This window comes from Paroedura picta, chromosome 15, assembly GCF_049243985.1.
Source record: "Paroedura picta isolate Pp20150507F chromosome 15, Ppicta_v3.0, whole genome shotgun sequence".
NCBI lineage: Eukaryota > Metazoa > Chordata > Lepidosauria > Squamata > Gekkonidae > Paroedura > Paroedura picta.
This window is the reverse complement of record NC_135383.1, coordinates 19,632,545-19,650,975: the sequence shown is the minus strand read 5'-3', so window position 1 is coordinate 19,650,975 and position 18,431 is coordinate 19,632,545. Positions and strand designations below refer to the sequence as shown.

Below are 18,431 nucleotides of genomic sequence, written 5' to 3'. Positions count from 1 at the left end.
AAACACGTTCCTATTGTCGCAGGGTTATTGCCAAACGCACATGGAGGAAACGTACCTTGATTCCGCAGCGGCTGATGAATAACCAGAACGAGGCAGAGCTGGCAATGAAGGCTGAAAAGAAAACCTTTATAATGCCGCTAATGGCTTTTTAAAAAGCCAACCTAAGCCTAAAAGGGCTGAGGGCCAAATCAAACTAGAAACTGGAGGGTCAGGGTTTGAAGACTGATTCTGTAATGCACAAAACTTGCTCGATTTTCTCCACACCGAAGCTGTAGCTGTCAGGAGCGTGGGAGAACGGAGGTGGGTGGAGGGCTGGGTAGACAGGATGGCCCTTTGTGATTTCTTCCAGATCTGCATGCGATTCTGATACTCACTTCGCTAAGATGCTCCTGTAAAGTGTTTCCCCATGTTGTATTTCATATTTTATGGCTTGTTTTATCATTTGTCCATTAATTTTATGGCCCATTCTATTATTTAGCCGTATCCCTTTCGTCGTATTTACATATGTTTTCTGCCAATTAAAAGTGACTCATGAACTGACTGGATGCTCGCTTGAAATGGTCCCCCCCCCTGCCACTTTCCATAAGATGATCTATCCATGTGGTCGTTTTCTGGAGTTTAAACCAGACCGGAACAAAGGGAGATTCAATTCCCCCCTCTTCATGCTACAGTTCAGGGGTGGTCAACCTGTGGTCCTCCAGATGTCCATGGACTACAATTCCCATGAGCCCCTGCCAGCTTTCGCTGGCAGGGGCTCAAGAGAATTGTAGTCCATGGACATCTGGAGGACCACAGGTTTGACTACCCCTGAGTTGACTTCGAATCAGGTACGTGTGTGACCAATAAACAAGTTCTTTAAAAAAATACAAACAAACCATTGGCAGCTGTGGTCATGTCCCTCTCCGTGTCTGTCCCCAAAGCTGGAACATGGCTTTCCTTGCTCTTTGGAAACAAGCTTGCTTTTCTCCAGACTGAAACGGCACATTAATTTAATGCCTGCACATTACTCTGCTCTCTGACGGTCAGTTTTGGCTGCAGGAGAACTGTTGGCTGCTGTTCTCCATCTGGAACCGGCCCTCGTGTCCAAAAACTGGCAGCCGCTTTTGGACTTCTTCATTTCCCCTCCCCACAACCCTGCGCCAGCAGCTCTGTGTGGCCGTCCGGCAGGTGCCTCCCCGTTGCCCCTGCAGCTCCGCAGAAACAGCCCCCACCGTCTCCCAGACTGCTGCGTCTCCTTGTTCCTCTTTTAAAAGGCTCTTAGTGGCGTCCTCAAAACGTAATTCTATTCCAGCCGAATCAATACGCAAATTGCCCAGCTGTCTTTCTTTCACGGCTGCTTTTCTACCAGGAGGGTAAATTTTGTCCCGTCCCCCCCTTGGGGAATGCACTTTGAGGCGATGTCAGCAAAACAGTCTTGTAGCAACACCAGGCTGGGTCTCCCGTGGATACCCCCCCCCATTGCCACAAAATCCTACAGGGCTATAAAAAGGAACCCGTTGGATCAGCCTCCAATCAATCAAGACTGTTGCTTCCAATGCTGGCCAGCCACAAATAGCCTTCATTTGTCTTTTTTTTTTTTGGCCCCTAGCAGTGTGGCAGGTTCCACTGCTTCTGAATATGGAGGTTCTGTTCAGCTCTCCTGGGTTATGCAGCTGTTTACATGGTCTTTTATATAGACCAGGCTTTCTCAACCAGGGTTTTGTGAAACCTGAGGTTTCTGGAAGGGTTCCTGAAATGGGTGGGAGTTAATTAATCTTAATATATTTTTAAATGTGTTAAATGGGTGATTTAAATGGGTTAACTCCCTCCCAAGATGGCCAAAGATGGGACTGGAGGGGGCGGGAAGGGGAGGAGCTCTGGGTGGGCGTGTCCACAGCTCTGCTTCCCAGCCATATTCTGCACCACTTCTGGGGTGTCTCGAAGCCTGAAAAATGTTTCAGGGGTTTCTCAATGGTTAAAAAAAAGCTGAGAAAGGCTGGTAGAGACCCACATAAATCTATCATCCTGCACAAATGTGTGCTAACCTAGGGCCTGATTACATGTCATGTTTTCCCCAGACCCTCGCAAGATCCACACATTAAAAGATGTCCCCTTTCCAAGTTGTTTTGCTGGCCAGAAACGGCTGCTGTTTGCACCACTCTCCCAGGTGTTTCCCATCCCAAGACATGGTCACCTCCTTCCCGGGCTAAATACTGTCCATAAAACAGCGAGGAGAGGCAAAAGTCACAGGCCAAAGTGAGCCCAACACACCTGTGAACTGACTTTCCAGAAACACATATCTGATCATGGGGCCTCCCCAGGAGGTCTTGGGGGAAATGTCACATGCGGTTAGGCCACTGGAAACCCTGGCCGTCAGTTGTTTGTTTATTCCGAGTAGTTCCATGAGAACGACTTCTCAGATGTTCAAGAGAGGAAGTGTGCTCATGAATCAGAAAGTCTCCTGTTGAGGCCAATCAGGAGAAGAAGAGTTGGTTCTTATATGCTGCTTTTCTCTACCCGAAGGAGTCTCAAAGTGGCTTACAATCCCCTTCCCTTTCCTCTCCCCACAACAGACACCCTGTGAGGGAGGAGAGGCTGAGAGAGCCCTGATATTACTGAAGAAGAAGAAGAGTTGGTTCTTAGATGTTGCTTTTCTCTACCCGAAGGAGTCTCAAAGCGGCTTACAATCTCCTTCCCTTTCTTCTCCCCACAACAGACACCCTTTGAGGGAGGTGAGGCTGAGAAAGCCCTGATATTACCGAGGAAGAAGAGTTGGTTCTTATATGCCACTTTTCTCTACTTGAAGGAGTCTCAAAGTGGCTTAAAATCGCCTTCCCTTTCCTCTCCCCACAACAGACACCCTCTTCTTCTTCTTCTTCTTCTTCTTCTTCTTCTTCTTCTTCTTCTTCTTCTTCTTCTTCTTCTTCTTCTTCTTCTTCTTCTACAACTGAACTGAAATGGACTGATTGGTTGTTTTCGCGAAGAATTATCCTATGGCATCATATGGCTTAATCTGGATATTATGACACAGTTTACCGATTTGCCAAATCTTGCTTTTGCCTTATATCTCCACAGTTATGATGGTTGTTCATTTATTCTGAAGAAGAGCGCATGCCCTCAAGAGCTCACGCCTTGAATCAATCTTTGTTGGTCTGAAACAGGTGTAGTCAAACTGCGGTCCTCCAGATGTCCATGGACTACAATTCCCATGAGCCCCTGCCAGCGAATGCTGGCAGGGGCTCATGGGAATTGTAGTCCATGGACATCTGGAGGGCCGCAGTTTGACTACCCCTGGTCTGAAAGGTGCTATTGGACTCTATTTTTGTTGTGCTACTTCAGACCAACACTGCCACCCACCTGAATCAACTCCCGTCTTTAGCAATCCTTAGCCTAGGACTGGTCTCTCTCGCTGCTGCTGAAGTCAGCAAGGCTCCCTGAGCGATCCATTACAAACCCATTTCTCTTTGCTGGTGGGTCACCCCACGGTCAGAACCCACCAGGGGCTCCTGCTGGACCTCAGTTGCTGCTCGGTTGCCTGATAATATGAGCAAATGAATCACACAGAGACAGACTTCACTTTATCAGCAGGGGGCCGAGAGGAAGATGGATTTCTCATACGGGAAGATCACGCAGTCAAGACAGTCGCAAACTAGCCAGGGGAGTCGAAAAGCCCGCGCCCCTCTGCAGATAGGAGAAAGCTCTCCACAAACAAGTCGCCCCGCTCTGATTTAATAAATTTAATAAACAACCATCCAGGTTCAACAGCAGGGGGTCCCGTGTCTACTGCCGAAACACATTGCATTGGCTCGTAAGGAATTTCCCCCCAGGGTTTGTGGGTGGGAGACAGCTTGGTGTCGTGGTTAAGAGTGGCGGATGCTAATCTGGAGAAACTGGTTTGATTCCCTATTCCTCCTCCACATGCAGGTAGCTGGGTGACCTTGGGCCTGTCACAGTTCTCTCAGAGCTCTCTCGGCCTCACTAACCTCCCAGGGTGTCTGTTGTAGGGAGAGGAAGGAGTGGAGATTGTAAGCCGCTCAGGCTCCTTTGGGTAGTGAAAAGCAGGGGACAAAAAACCCAGCTCTCCTCTTCTGACTGGAGCTTGAACTCTTCTGGATAAACCCAGTTGAAATGTTTTCTGCATCTGTAATTTTCTGGACTCAAAATGCCGCTTCAAAGTGCCTTTGTTAAAATAATGACCACATTACACAACAACAGCTTGTTTGCACCAATGCACTGCAGACACCTTTACCTGACAAATTTCTGCCGGTTAACAGCAGGGCTAACGAAGTGAGATTTCAACCGTAGCTCTGCTGCTTCACCTTGAATATCCCCAATACAATTGTGCTTTTTTTCCTCAGTGTAAATAAACATTGGTTTATTTGCTTGCCGTTTTTCACACAGATTTCCCCATGTAAGACACCCATTTCCCAATCCTATTTGTGTGTCAGTAAATTAGCACTCTGCCGGCAGGGGCTCATGGTAGTTGTAGTCTATGGCTGGCCTCCCCTGCCCTACAGAGAAAAGGCAGACTGGGGGAGAACACAAGCCTTTGCTCCTTGAGGGGAAATTTCTGCTCGTAAGAACTACCAACAAAATCAGGGGTAGTCAAACTGCGTCCCTCCAGATGTCCATGGACTACAATTCCCAGAAGCCCCTGCCAGCAAATGCTGGCAGGGGCTTCTGGGAATTGTAGTCCATGGACATCTGGAGGGACGCAGTTTGACTACCCCTGAACAAAATAAATGTTTGCTGACTCTAGCACGGAATCTCTTTTGCACATGCCCCACTCCCTCTCCAATGTACACAGGACCAGAAAGGATAGATTCAAATGGGTGGCCGTGTTGGTCTGAAGCAGCACAATAAAATCAGAGTCCAGTGGCACCTTTAAGACCAACAAAGATTTATTCAAGGCGTGAGCTTTCGAGTGCAAGCACTCTTCCTCAGACTACGAACTGACCGTCATGACAGTGGGAATATATAAGCAAAAGTTAATCCTATTAAATTAGTAAACTGTGTCACAACATCCAGATACGGCCATATGACAATTCTATGCGAAAACAGCCAGCCAGTCTCCTCGAATTCATTTGCAGTTCACAAAAACATAGGAGAAATAAAACTGTCTATGTTAGTGAAGCATAAGCTGTTTGTTGGTCTTAAAGGCGCCACTGGGCTCTGATTTTGTTTTATTTATTTGTTTATTATATTTATATACCACCCTCCCCTGAGGCTCAATTAAAACTATTAAACTAGAAGTCAAAGAGTCACTGGAAAATAAGAACCGTATTTGAATGAATGCATTTCATTTACAGTCTGGCATTCACCTCTAGCTCCATCAATAGTACGTTTTATCCCTCCTTCCCCATAAAGAAGAAGAAGAGTTGGCTTTTATACCCCACTTTTCACTTCCCAAAGGAGTCTCAAAGCGGCTTACAATTGCCTTCCCTCTCTCTTCCTACAACAGACACCCTGTGTGGTAGGTGAGGCTGAGAGAGCTCTGAGAGAACCTGCTCTGTGAGAACAGCACTATCAGGGCTGTGACGAGGCCAAGGTCACCCAGCTGGCTGCATGTGGGGGAGCGGGGAATCAAACCCGGCTTGCCAGAATAGAATTCGCCGCTCTTAGTCTCTACACCAGGCAGGCTCTCTTTCGGCAGGCATTTAGCTTTTAAAAGCCTTTCCCAAGCGCCTAGCCTGGGCTGTTCACTGAAACATTTATTTTGGCCCATTTTATGCAAAACTGCTCCTTTTGAACAAAACCAAGCAAACCCCGAGGCATTGCTACGGGCAAGGGGAGAGGAACGCAGCTCTGCGATTGTCAGGGGCCCCAGCAGCCAATTGGCATTCTGCACCACTAAGGTAGGACTTCCTCGGAAAAGGGGGAGGGCAAATTGCTTCCGGGCACAGTTCAGAGGCTTGTACAAGTGTTCAATAAAGAAGGAAGGATGGACAGCAGCATGGGCCAGGGAAACCAGGGCTCCTGCTCTGATGCAAGACCTTGAGAGACCAAGGGCCTGACTTAGCGTTAGGTCGCTCCATGTGCTTGTTACTTTGAGCACACCACAGGGAAAGAGCACTACCGATGTTAGGAAACAACATAAGAGAAACCGAAAACAGCCAGGCAGGGCCAATGGAGACATTTTGAGGGCTAAGGCCAAAAGGAACCATGAAACCACCAAAGGGCCCCGTCCAGGGTGATATTCTTCCATGCAAGCCTGATAGATGTGAGCAATGACTCCGAGATCGCACTGCTTCTTCTCCGATGGCTTGGGTCCATCAAGGGATATCAGTCCCCAGGTGGGACCTGGGGACCCCCCCAAATTATAGCTCACCTCCATGCGACAAGGATCAGTTCCCCTGGAGAAAATGGCTGCTTTGGAGGGTGGACCCCATAGCGTTACATTCCATTGAAGACCCTCCCGACCTGAAATCCCGCCCACTCCTGGCTCCGCCCCCAAAGCCTCCAGGTATTTCCCAACCCAGAGCTGGCATCTCTCTTCCATTCCACTTGATCTACCTGAACAGCCATGAGTAGGGACGGTCCCTTGTGACCAATGTTCTCACTCATTTCTTCTGAGCGGAGTAGTTCACACCCTGAGCAGGGTACAACTGCTGTCATGTTACAAGGGGCAATGGGCAGCGCGTGGCTCCCGATTGCTGCTGAGTAGGGATTCCGGTGTTAATGAGCGGCCGCTCATGTGCCCAGGTTAGAGGGAACACTGATCGTGCTGCGGGCTCCCATCATTTGGCAGCCACACCCATTCTCTTGACTCATTTCCCCATTAGGGATGCCGGTCCCCAGGTGGGACCTGAAAGTATAGTTCATCTCTAGACTAAAAGGATCAGTTCCCCTGGAGAAAAGGGCTGCTTTGGAGGGTGGACCCCATAGCATGATACTCCGGTTCAAAGTATTGGTTTTAACCTTTAAGGCCATCTGAAGGTTGGGTCCAGCGTATCTGCGGGACCACCGGTCTTGCCTGTGCCCCTCAAATACAAAGAGGTTGGTGGTTCCTGGCCTGAGGGAAGTCCGCCCAGCCTCGACCAGGGCCAGGGACTTTTTAGTCTTGGCCCCTACCGGGCGGAATGAGCTCCTGGAAGAGCTGAGGGCCCTGATGGGGCTGATTCAGTTCTGCAAGGCCTGCAGGACAACGCTCTTCCACCAGGCATTCGGTTGAGGCCAGGATAAGAGAGGCTAACATCGCCCAGGCCCCTCCTTGAGTGAAGTCGCCCTTCTGCCAGCCAGCGAAGAACATTTGGAGCCGGCAATAGAGTCCGTTAGCAGCTACATTTTTGTAATGCTGCTATGGGGTTGTATTTGGCTGGGAGATTTTTAGGTTGCATTTAATATTGTATTTTACTTGTATGTATTGACTTGTTGTAAGCAACCATGGGACATTCTGGCCGGGAATGGCATAGTATAAGTCAATAAATTAATTAATTAAATTAATACTCCAGTGAGGTCCTTTCCCATCCCAAATCCCACTCCCTCCTGGCTCCATCCCCAAACCCAACCCAGAGCTGACCACCCTATTCCGCGTGCTTTTCCTTGGTGATGGCCATTTTGATGGTGGGACAGGCATCCAATCAGGTGTCTTTTTTACTTGTGATTTCCAGCCCCCATTGTGTCCCAAATGCCAATGAACTATGAAGGGGGCTCCAGCTTCTGAAGGGGGCCAGGGGAGGCACAAAATTCTCACTGCTCCCCCAACTCCCAAACTAAGCCTCTTCACTGGAGCAAGGTGACACCAGGGAGGGGGAGAAACCCTGAAATGCAAATCTGCGACATTGAAACGATTCGTTTCCGCATTGATCCGAACATTATCAGCGACACATGGCTGAATCCCGTTGGGAGCTGAGTGTGAAATCTCAGCTTGCGCGGCAGTGATAGGAAGACAGAATCCCTCGATAAACAAGTAAGACTTACGCCTTCTCACATTTGCACTCAGCTCAGGAGGATTAGAATCATAGAATCATAAAATAATAGACTTGTAAGGGACCTCCTGGGTCATCTAGTCCAACCTCCTGCACTATGCAGGACACTCACATCCCAATCGCTCATCTACTATAACCTGCAACCCCTTTGCCTTCACAGAAACAGCCTCTCTGTCAGATGTCTATCTAGCATCTGTTTAAACATTTCCAAAGATGGAGAACCCACCACCTCCCGAGGAAGCCTGTTCCACTGAGGAACTGCTCTAACTGTCAGGAACTTCTTCCGGATGTTTAGATGGAATTTCTTTTGGATGGATTTTAAAGCATATCCAAGGGAAAGATGGTGGGCTGCTTTGGACTGCTTCCACTGCCCCCCCAAGGGGAGTGTCCCACCCACTTTGGGAATCCCTACCCTATATTTGCTTTGTCTACCTTGTATGTATCACCCTAGGGCCTTCTCTATATTGTTCCCTTATCTTGGACCTCTTATATATGCCAATGAAGGCCTTGCTGTGGTCCTTGCAGTTCTGGGAGATCTTCCAGCCCCACATGGAGATGGCCAAACCTAGGGAGGAATCAGCCCCCAGGCTGAAGAATTAGACTCTCCCTGCCTCAAGTCCCCTCTTGACTCCGTTGAAGCACCTTGCTGTGCTCAAATGCAGAAAATCAAAAGGGGGATTTTGAAAAACACACACCCTGTGCACACGCTTGACTGGAATCAAGCTCCTGTCCTTGTTTGCTTGGAAAGAACACTACAGCGGGACAAAGCAATGCTTTGAAGGGAAAAGGAAGGGAAGGCGGCTGTAGATTCTTTTAGTCAACAAAATGGGGTACAGAAAACCAGCTCTTCTTCTTCCAGATGCCGGGGACTGTAGGAGAGGAGGGCTGTTCCTCCTATTGAGTTGGAAGAAGGATGCTGGCTTAGAATTCCCCCAGATTCTGTGTCTCTCCCCCCATAAGCTCTTTTCTCTATTTTCAGACGTAGTGGAATTGAAAGAGGGCAAAGGTGGATAGATGAGAGCCCCCTGCCCTTCCCCTACTTTTTCACCTTTGGCTTTCTGTGTGAACTGGACACCTGTGCAAGAAGACCAAGCCCTATGAAGATAGGTTGAGGGACTTGGGAATGTTCAGCCTGGAGAAAAGGAGGCTGAGAGGGGACATGATAGCCCTCTTTAAGTATTTGAAAGGTTGTCACTTGGAGGAGGGCAGGATGCTGTTTCCGTTGGCTGCAGAGGAGAGGACACGCAGTAATGGGTTTAAACTACAAGTACAACGACAGGCTAGATATCAGGAAAAACATTTTCACAGTCAGAGTAGTTCAGCAGTGGAATAGGCTGCCTAAGGAGGTGGTGAGCTCCCCCTCACTGGCAGTCTTCAAGCAAAGGTTGGATGCACACTTTTCTTGGATGCTTTAGGATGCTTAGGGCTAGTCCTGCGTTGAGCGGGGGGGTTGGACTAGATGGCCTGTATGGCCCCTTCCAACTCTATGATTCTATGATTCTAAGACGTCAGGTTCTATCTGGCCCTCCCCTTGATTCCTCGGCCCTCCTGCGAACGGCCCCCCCCCGACCCCTTACAGTCCATGGGACACGGCTGTGCAGGAGGCAGCTGTGACATAACAACCTACAGATTAACATGATCAGAGGGAAGCCAGGAGAAATCAACAGAGAGCGGGAAGTTCCTTCGGGGGAGAAAAGAAATTATAAAAGGCAAAGCATGCAAACGTCACGGAACGCTGCTGAAATATTGAAGACTTTCAAAATGTCAACCGCCCCAGTCAGCCGCATAGCCCCAAGGATGCAGGCCGCACCGGAGAAGGATCCGTCCCGCTCAGAATTAACCTGCTGGAAGCGGTCCTTGTCAAGTTTGGTGTAGCCAGTTTGGTGTAGTGGTTAGGAGTGCGGATTTCTAATCTGGCATGCCGGGTTCGATTCTGCACTCCCCCACATGCAACCAGCTGGGTGACCTTGGGCTCGCCACGGCACTGATAAAGCTGTTCTGACCGAGCAGTGAAATCAGGGCTCTCTTAGCCTCACCCGCCTCACAGGGTGTCTGTTGTGGGGAGAGGAAAGGGAAGGCGACTGTAAGCCGCTTTGAGCCTCCTTCAGGTAGAGAAATGTGGCATATAAGAACCAACTCCTCCTCCTCCTCCTCCTCCTCCTCCTTCTTCTTCAATATCTTTTGGATGCCGTCTGTCACCAGCACAGCCTGTCCCAGCCACCACCTCCCTGTTGCTGTCCATGGTATTTATCTTATGTCAGTTTTATGTACGGCCGTTTTAATGCTATTTATATTCCATGAGAGAAAAATTAGCACTGGGAAATGTGCTAATTTTAATTGGGGGGGGGGGAAGCTGACATCAGAAAAGAAAAGCTGGCTAAAAATATGTCTGCAGATTCTTTCCCAAAAGGGAAAAGTCAAATTGAAACGGGGCTACTGAATCAAACAAGGGAACTTCTGAAATTCAGGCCGATTCACACGTTACACGATCAGCTTGGTGTCGTGGCTAAGAGTGGCGGCCTGGAATATTGGAAGAGCCGGGTGTGTTTCCCCCTATCCTCTGCCTGCAGCCAGCTGGGGGACCTTGGGTCAGTCACAGTTCTCACAGAGCTCTCTCAGCCCCACCTCCCTCACAGGGTGTCTGTTGTAGGGAGAGGAAAGGGAAGGTGACTGTAAGCCGCTTTGAGACTCCTTTGGGGGGAGAAAAATGGCATATAAGAACCAACTCTTCTTCTTCTTCAGTAGTATCAGGGCTCCCTCAGCCTCACCTCCCTCACAGGGTGCCTGTTGTGGGGAGAAGAAAGGGAAGGTGACTGTAAGCCGCTTTGAGACTCCTTTGGGGGGAGAAAAATGGCATATAAGAACCAACTCTTCTTCTTCTTCAGTAATATCAGGGCTCTCTCAGCCTCCCCTCCCTCACAGGGTGTCGAGTAGTAAAATGCAGGGGACAAAAAACCTCTACTGAGGACACTGAGACGGAGCCATCGGTACATGCAAGTTTAACCAAGGAGAGAAATAGCAACTGGCAACAACATTTTGGGTTGGGAAATTTGACGTGTGCTCATGTGATAAGCTCTTCTCCTGGTCCAAATCGAGGTTCCCACAACCAGCTCCATCTATGCATGCAACTTGTAGAACAGGATTTCTCAACCAGGGTTTTGTGAAACCCTGGGGTTTCTTGGCAGCCCCTGAAGGGTTTCCCAAATGGGTAGGGGTTAATTCAATGGCCAATGATGGGCCCGGAGGGGGTGGGGAGGGGAGGGCCCCCCAGTGGGCATGTCCACAGCTTTGCTTCCCAGGCATATTCTGCACCATTGCACAGCTTCTGGGGTTTCTTGAAGCCTGGAGAATGTTTCAAGGGGTTCTCAAGGGTAAGAATGTCAAGAAAGGCCGTTGTAGAAGAAGAAGAAGAAGAAGAAGAAGAAGAAGAAGAAGAAGAAGAAGAAGAAGAAGAAGAAGAGGTGTTTTTTATACCCTGCTTTTCAGTCCCCAAAGGAGTGTGTCCTGAGAGCAAAGCATGTCCTTAGAATAGAGAGAACAATAGGAGCTCTTCTGCCAGGCATATGGGTGAGGCCAGGGTGGGATCCTGATATTCAATCTAGTACCCCCCCCATGGTAACATCTGGTAACATTTTGATTGATCTGTTACCTCACTCCCACTGGTATAACAGCGAGAAGGTTGGACACCAGCTGGACGAGGGGGTGAGACACTTAGTAGATTTTGCCTGAAGCCTTAGGAATTATAGAAATAGCAGTATTAAAGGAAACTTTTATGGGGTTTTAATGTATTTTATCTTTTACTACTGTCAACTGCCATGAGCCCTTTTGGGAGCAGCAGTATAAAAATTCTATTGTTGTTGTTGTTGTTGTTGTTGTTGTTGTTGTTGTTAGTGCCCCTTCAGCCTATCTTCAAAGGAAGGAGACAAAACCGAGTCTGGACATCCTCTGAAAAATAAATGTACATCCAAGGGGAAAAACACACCTGGCAATGAAGTTCCCAGCACAGAACTCCAGGCACATGCCAGATCCCACAGCCTCATGGTCTCCATGCAGCCAGCCAAAAGGCCAATATATGAATTAACCCACCACCCTTGCAACGGCCTGTCGCTGAAGGCCAGAAGGGTCAAAGCAGCAGCAGAGGCAAGTGGGAGGAGCCATGGGCAAACCAATGATTGATTTCCCTTTGGGGCTGCTGCCAGGATGGGCGTGAACCAGCTCACAAACCTTAAAATGACACAGTTGCTCAGGCCATGGTTCGTGAGCCAAGGTCCATGCGATCTGGCCTTCCACATGGTTTTCCGAAAACCTGTCCCAGTTTGTGGTGGGGCGTCTCATCGCTGTCCGCAGCAGACATGGTGGCGCTGATCAATTGCCAAAGCAATGGGGGGTTGGGGTGGACTTCTGCAGCCCTGGAATCACCAGACGTGGCCCTCCAAAGCTCAAGAGGCAGCACTGGCCACCAATAAGAGAGGTCCTATTCTGATCCATGAGAGCAGGACGAAATCTATATGCCCAGCCCACATGCAGCTTTTTTTCCTTGTTGGCAGTTTTCACATCATGAGGTTAGAGCAGGGGTAGTCAAACTGCGGCCCTCCAGATGTCCATGGACTACAATTCCCATGAGCCCCTGCCAGTGTTTGCTGGCAGGGGCTCATGGGAATTGTAGTCCATGGACATCTGGAGGGCCGCAGTTTGACTACCCCTGGTTTAGAGGAAGAGGGGAAAGGGGGGTGGGAGGATTACTGGAAGTGGAACAGTGGGGCAGAGAGGGAAAGGAGCTGCTGGATTGCTATGGGAATCATTTCTCAGGCCATTTCCGCAGTTGTGATTTGCCGGCGTGTTTTGCCCACATCGGATTCTAGATTGGTGCCTGGCATTCCTCATCTGTGGCTTCCTCCCGTCGCTGGTCAGGACTCCAATCGTGGCATGCATTTTGCATTTTTGTCAGGAGAGTGGACAGTCCCCTCTCCCATCATTTTTTTTGGCCTGAGCATGCGCAATAACTCACTCACATCATAACGCAATAAAAAGTGTCAGCCAGAGCAGTTTTTCATGCAGACGCTCACAGGTTGTGAGCCCCCATGCTTGAAGCGCAATGTTGAGGTTTAGTTGCCTTCTGCTCCCTTTCTGCACTAGACAGGATGTATCACAACCCCCCCCCCCACACACACACACACATGCCTTGAGTCCTGTGGTACTCAAATCACTCTATCAAGGGGGATGTTCTTATGTTGATGTGTGGTCAATCACCATGCATGCATGAAGACCAAGGCACATTGGCCGCCATTACACAACTGTTTATCTGCATGTTGGTCTGAAGTAGCAGGAAAATTATGAAGTGCCCCATTGCACCTTAAGTCATGAAAGTGTGTTTAGATGCTGGTGGGAGTGGCAGGGGAGGGCTTGATACCTGAAGACCACCCAAACTCCTTGGTTGATTACCATGGTTAGGAGTTCAGCCCTGGAAAAAGCACATCAGTCCAACAGTTGGCCTAGAGCAGTAGTGGCCAAACTGGGGCTGTCCAGATGTCCATGGACTGCAACTACCATGAGTCCCTGCCAGAATGGCAGGGACTCATGGTAATTGTAGTCCATGGACATCTGGAGAGCCCCAGTTTGGCCACCCCTGGCCTGTGCCTTCATAGCCCAATTCCTGAAGTGACAACCGCAGTCAGGATCCCAGCTCCTGGAAAACCATACCAGCCAAACAATCAGCCCAAAGTCATCTCCTCTTGCAGGCAGAGTCATCAGTTATGTTTCAAGCTACGGCTCTAGAGCATCTCAGTCTACATCTAGGTCTAAGGACGACAAGCAGCAAGACTTTGCAACCAAACTGGACCTTACCTTTCGTAGGATTAATTTTGGCACCTGTTCCCCTGGACCAACACAATGAAATGAATGGAGAGCAAAACAGAAAAAACAGGAGGAGGGGGAGAAAAACACAGAGAGTAAATGAGCAAGGAATGGAATGGAAACAAAGAACAGCCACACTGTTTGCCTAGCGCAGGAAACCAAAGGTGCCTTGCTCACATTATGAACATGTGCCTGGTGCTGTTAAGAGCAGAGGAGACATACAAGAAACACAGGTGGCAGTTCTAGCACCCAGCAGAATTCAATGCTTATTATTGCCCTGGCATCCAGCATCCCTCCCCCCCCCCCACAGAACTCCAGTGCCTTATGAAAGAAAGCAAAAATCAACAGGTACAGCTTTCTTGGCAATGACAGAGGAGGTGGCACCTCCTGGGTTTCTGCAAGCTGTTAAAGCTATTAGGGAGGAAATCATGCACAGTATTGTAATAATTTAATAATATTGACCCAATAACTTTCCCTGTAATGTGGTGCACCCCTCTACATGAGCCTCGGAGGCAGGAGATACAGAGTGAGTGTCTTTTACCTGTTTTTTTCAACATAGGCTTCCTATGTCCTCAGCAGCAACACACCAGGCAGAGGTTCAACTGGTGCAGCTCTCTGGTAGAAAACATTATCTCTCTGTTCAACATTCATTAAGCACCTCTTGGATCACACAGAATGCAACGGAGCAGAAAGTCATTGCATGCAAGCCGCCTTCTTTATGTGGCGAAGGGCCATTCCCCCCACAGAACAGCTCCTACTGGTTGCGTCTCCTTGGCCTGTGCCTCCGCTGCCCACTTGCTCCAGCTCATTAGCCCACTTTCCCCGAAACGGATTCTTGGCTATGCTTCACCTCACTCCGCCGCACGCAGCCCGCTCCTTCGCAGCCCGTTTTTAATGGGCTCGTTCAATCTTGCGCTCGTTTTTATTATTTCACAAATAGGCTAATAAATGGGGAAAGCTTTCCATGTCGTCTAAATGGAGGCGCAGGGTGGTGAGGAGCAAGAGAAGGCGGCCGGCACGATGAAGGGGTTTGCAGGAACTCAGCCGGAAGTCACATACGGGAACTGGGTGACCCTTCCCTGCCACGATATCCCACATCTAGGCAGATGCAAAACGGGGGAAGGAGAGAGTTTTTAAAAGACCACTGAAAATAATACTTCGGCTTTTCTGTCTCGGGTGTCTTTCATGAGTCCACTCAACTGCTGGTTAGTGCTACAGAGGTGGTTGATGCTAATCCGCTTCACCTAAATGTCAGGTTCCCGTCCAGGCCCCGAGAAGCAGACTCCTTGTAGAAAAATGAATCTCTTTATTGAAAAAGGCAAGTGGACAGAAATCAAGGCTTCTCCTTGTTAAAACTAATTAGCAAGCAAAACAAATTAGCAAGCAAACACGCTAGATAATGTGCTTTCAATGCACCTTCAAAGCAGATTTTCCTGTTCTGCACAGGGAAATCCAGCTGCCAAAGCGAACTGAAAGTGTATTATCTAGTGTGCCGAATGGGCCTAGGATCCTATACTACCCCTCTCCCCAATTCGGATTGTGGCACGCCAATCAACGTGCTGAGCAGAAAAAATATTCCCAAGCCAGCGTTCCCATGCAAAATGTACGTGATCACACCCACACACACACACACACACACACGCTACAAGTATCAGCATCATCAGATAAAATAGTAAAATGTCCTCAGGGGGTTGCAACGACCACTACACAACTAGATAAAGCAAGAACATATCACCTAGCAGGCTCAATAAAGCAGGTCGCCATGAGAACCACGGTACACGGCCCAATCGGAAAAGAGGCATCTCATGAGAAGAACAAAACAGGTCAAGGGAATGTTACATGAAAGCAAATGAGCAGGTAACCAGAGAACAGGTGAAGATGGCAAGAACAGGAAAACATATGAAAAAGGCCTTGACACCAACCTGTGCGGAATGCTTACCAAGTGCTCAGAGTTTTTTAGAAGAAGAAGAAGAAGAAGAAGAAGAAGAAGAAGAAGAAGAAGAAGAAGAAGAAGAAGAGTTGGTTCTTATCTACCACTTTTCTCTACCCGAAGGAGGCTCAAAGTGTCTTACAGTCGCCTTCCCTTTCCTCTCCCCACAACAGACACCCTGTGAGGGAGGTAAGGCTGAGAGAGCCCTGATATCACTGCTCAGTCAGAAAAGCTTTATCAGTGCTGTGGTGAGCCCAAGGTCGCCCAGCTGGCTGCATGGGGGGGAGTGCAGAATCGAACCTGGCATGCCAGATTAGAAATCCGCACTCCTAACCACTACACCAAACTGGCTCACCAAACAAGGTTAAGAGATCACGTTTTCTCCCCACAGTTCTGCTACTTTTACCGGCACAAGCCCCCTAATGTGGGTCTTCTCCTATTGTGGCTGTTTTTACGATTCTAGCAGGCTGACCCATGCATAAATTTAGCGGGAGAAGCTTTTTCCACGCCTGAGAAAATGTCACCTGTTTACCTTCTGGCTGCTAGGCTGCTGTCATAGGTGGAAAAGCAGGGGCATTTAAAAAGAAACCCACTGTAACTTAGCAGGCAGCTCTTTAAATGTTGGGGGAGGCTGTATTACAAAGGCAAACTGAATGTGCGTCTGCCCTCTCCCACAACAAAAACCCCAATAATAAAGTACCTCAACATTAATAAGGCTAATGAAGTAGAAATAATTAATTATATATACACAGGTTAGCAGCTCTGTCATCTACCTGGGGGATGTGGAATGGGACAGCATAACCTGAATCATGTCTATTTTTGTATGACAGGGGTGGCCAAATTGTAGCTCTCAGGGTGTCCATGGACTACAATTCCCATGAGCCCCTGCCAGCACATTACATGGAAAAACACAGCAGCAGCCTGACACTCTCTGAGCTTCCACAGAAAGGGAGGGATCTTGGAGTAGTGGTTAGGAGTGCGGACTTCTAATTTAGTGAGCCGGGTTTGATTCTGTGCTCCTTCTCCACATGCAGCCAGCAGGGTGACCTTGGGCTCGCCACGGCACTGAGAAAGCAGTTCTGACCGGGCTCTCTCAGCCTCCCCTCCCTCACAGGGTGTCTGTTGTGGGGAGAGGAAAGGTGATTGTCAGCCGCTCTGAGACTCCTTCAGGTAGAGAAAAGCAGCATATAAGAACCAACTCTTCTTCTTGTTCTCTTTCATGCCCCCCCCACACACACCACGATTCATCTATGTTTTGGTTTGTTTCTTTTATATCTTTTGAAAATCACATGCTGTTCACAGACACGCACACAAAATGTAAAAATGTGCACTTCCGTTAGGAAATAATTAATGGACGGAGAGAGGAAATGGCATGAAAATAAAGAACTGGAGGTTTGATTTGCACAAGGCCGACATTAAACTGAGGCTGAGATTTCGAAATCAAAGTTCTGAGTCTGCAAAATCCGAAAGCACGCTGACCAAGAAGGCAGTTGTCTCCGATGCTTCAGAACTGAATTCATAAAACCCAAGCCCTGGGAAAGGGGGAACGAATCATGCGCCGGCCTTTTGCCTTCCCCACCAGATAGCCTTTGAAGCGTTTACCCTATTCAGAGAGAGCAGCAAACACCTCATGCACTGTGCATCCACATCAAAAACTAAAAGGTGCCACAGGATCAAAAAGGGATATGAATGGTACATCGTTTGATAGGGGGAAGATAAGACGAATGTTATTTTCAAGGCTAAAAAAGAGATTAGCCGCCATGGGGATCAGGGCTTACAGGAAATCATATTTGGAGGGAGAGACAGAGAGACACAGAGAGACAGACACACACACATACACACACAGACATATACACACAGAGACACAGAGAGAGAGAGAGAGTGAGAAACAGACACACACAAACAGAGACACAGAGAGACAACAGACAGACAGAGACAGAGACACAGAGAGAGAGAGACAGACAGAGAGAGAGAGACAGACAGAGACAGAGACAGAGACAGAGACACTCAGAGAGGGACAGACAGACAGACAGAATCAGTGACACAGAGAGAAACAGAGAGAGAGGCAGAGAGACAGAGACAGCCAAAGAGAGAGAGACAGAAACAGAGACACAGAGAGAAACAGAGACACAGAGAGAAACAGAGACACAGAGAGAAACAGAGAAAGAGAGACAGACAGACAGACAGACAGGACAGAGACAGAGACAGAGACAGAGACAGAGAAGTAGAATATTTAACAATTACAAAAACCCAATCTGGGGCAGGCCTGCTGTTGTGTATCTTGATTATGCCGAAGCCAGCATATCCCAAGTGGCATGCTAGGGAGCCTTAGAACAGTTGGCATATTATGAGAAATGAACCAGTAAAAGAATTGAATGCTCCTTGGAGACCGAACTTCCTGGTTCACAGGGGAGGCTGCCTGCTGTGTCTCTCCACGATTCTCTTAAACGAATAGTCCCTACTTAGCAGGGACAGTCGGAATCTTCCAGCTCTCGTAGATCAAAAAAGAGTAAGCCTTTTTCGTCATTATAGCATAAGCTTTCACAGGCTGCAGCCCAATCTATCAAATTGAATTTGACACAAGCAAACAGGAAAATGATACAGAAACGGCGTCTCCCGCGTCCATTTCCAATAAGAGGAAAGTGAAATGGGAATTCCTAGTCACACGCAGAAGGGATGAGAAATTGAAAACCATCCTTAATTCTTATTTTCCGGAGCTGCCTTGTTCAAGTGTTGCTAGA

The 18,431-nt window shown here is 48.5% G+C and overlaps 1 protein-coding gene across 2 annotated transcripts in view; it reads right to left on the bottom strand.

Annotated features, from left to right (window-relative positions):
* Positions 1–18,431, bottom strand: part of DOC2B (double C2 domain beta) — a 151,474-nt gene that overhangs the window by 86,116 nt on the left and 46,927 nt on the right. The window contains exon 3 of one of the 2 annotated variants that reach the window (XM_077311226.1): positions 13,752–13,775. The exons of the other annotated variant lie outside the window; for it this stretch is intronic. Coding sequence (XP_077167341.1) covers positions 13,752–13,775 — 24 coding nt within the window. The remainder of the gene's footprint in view (positions 1–13,751; positions 13,776–18,431) is intronic. 2 annotated transcript variants of the gene reach the window in all.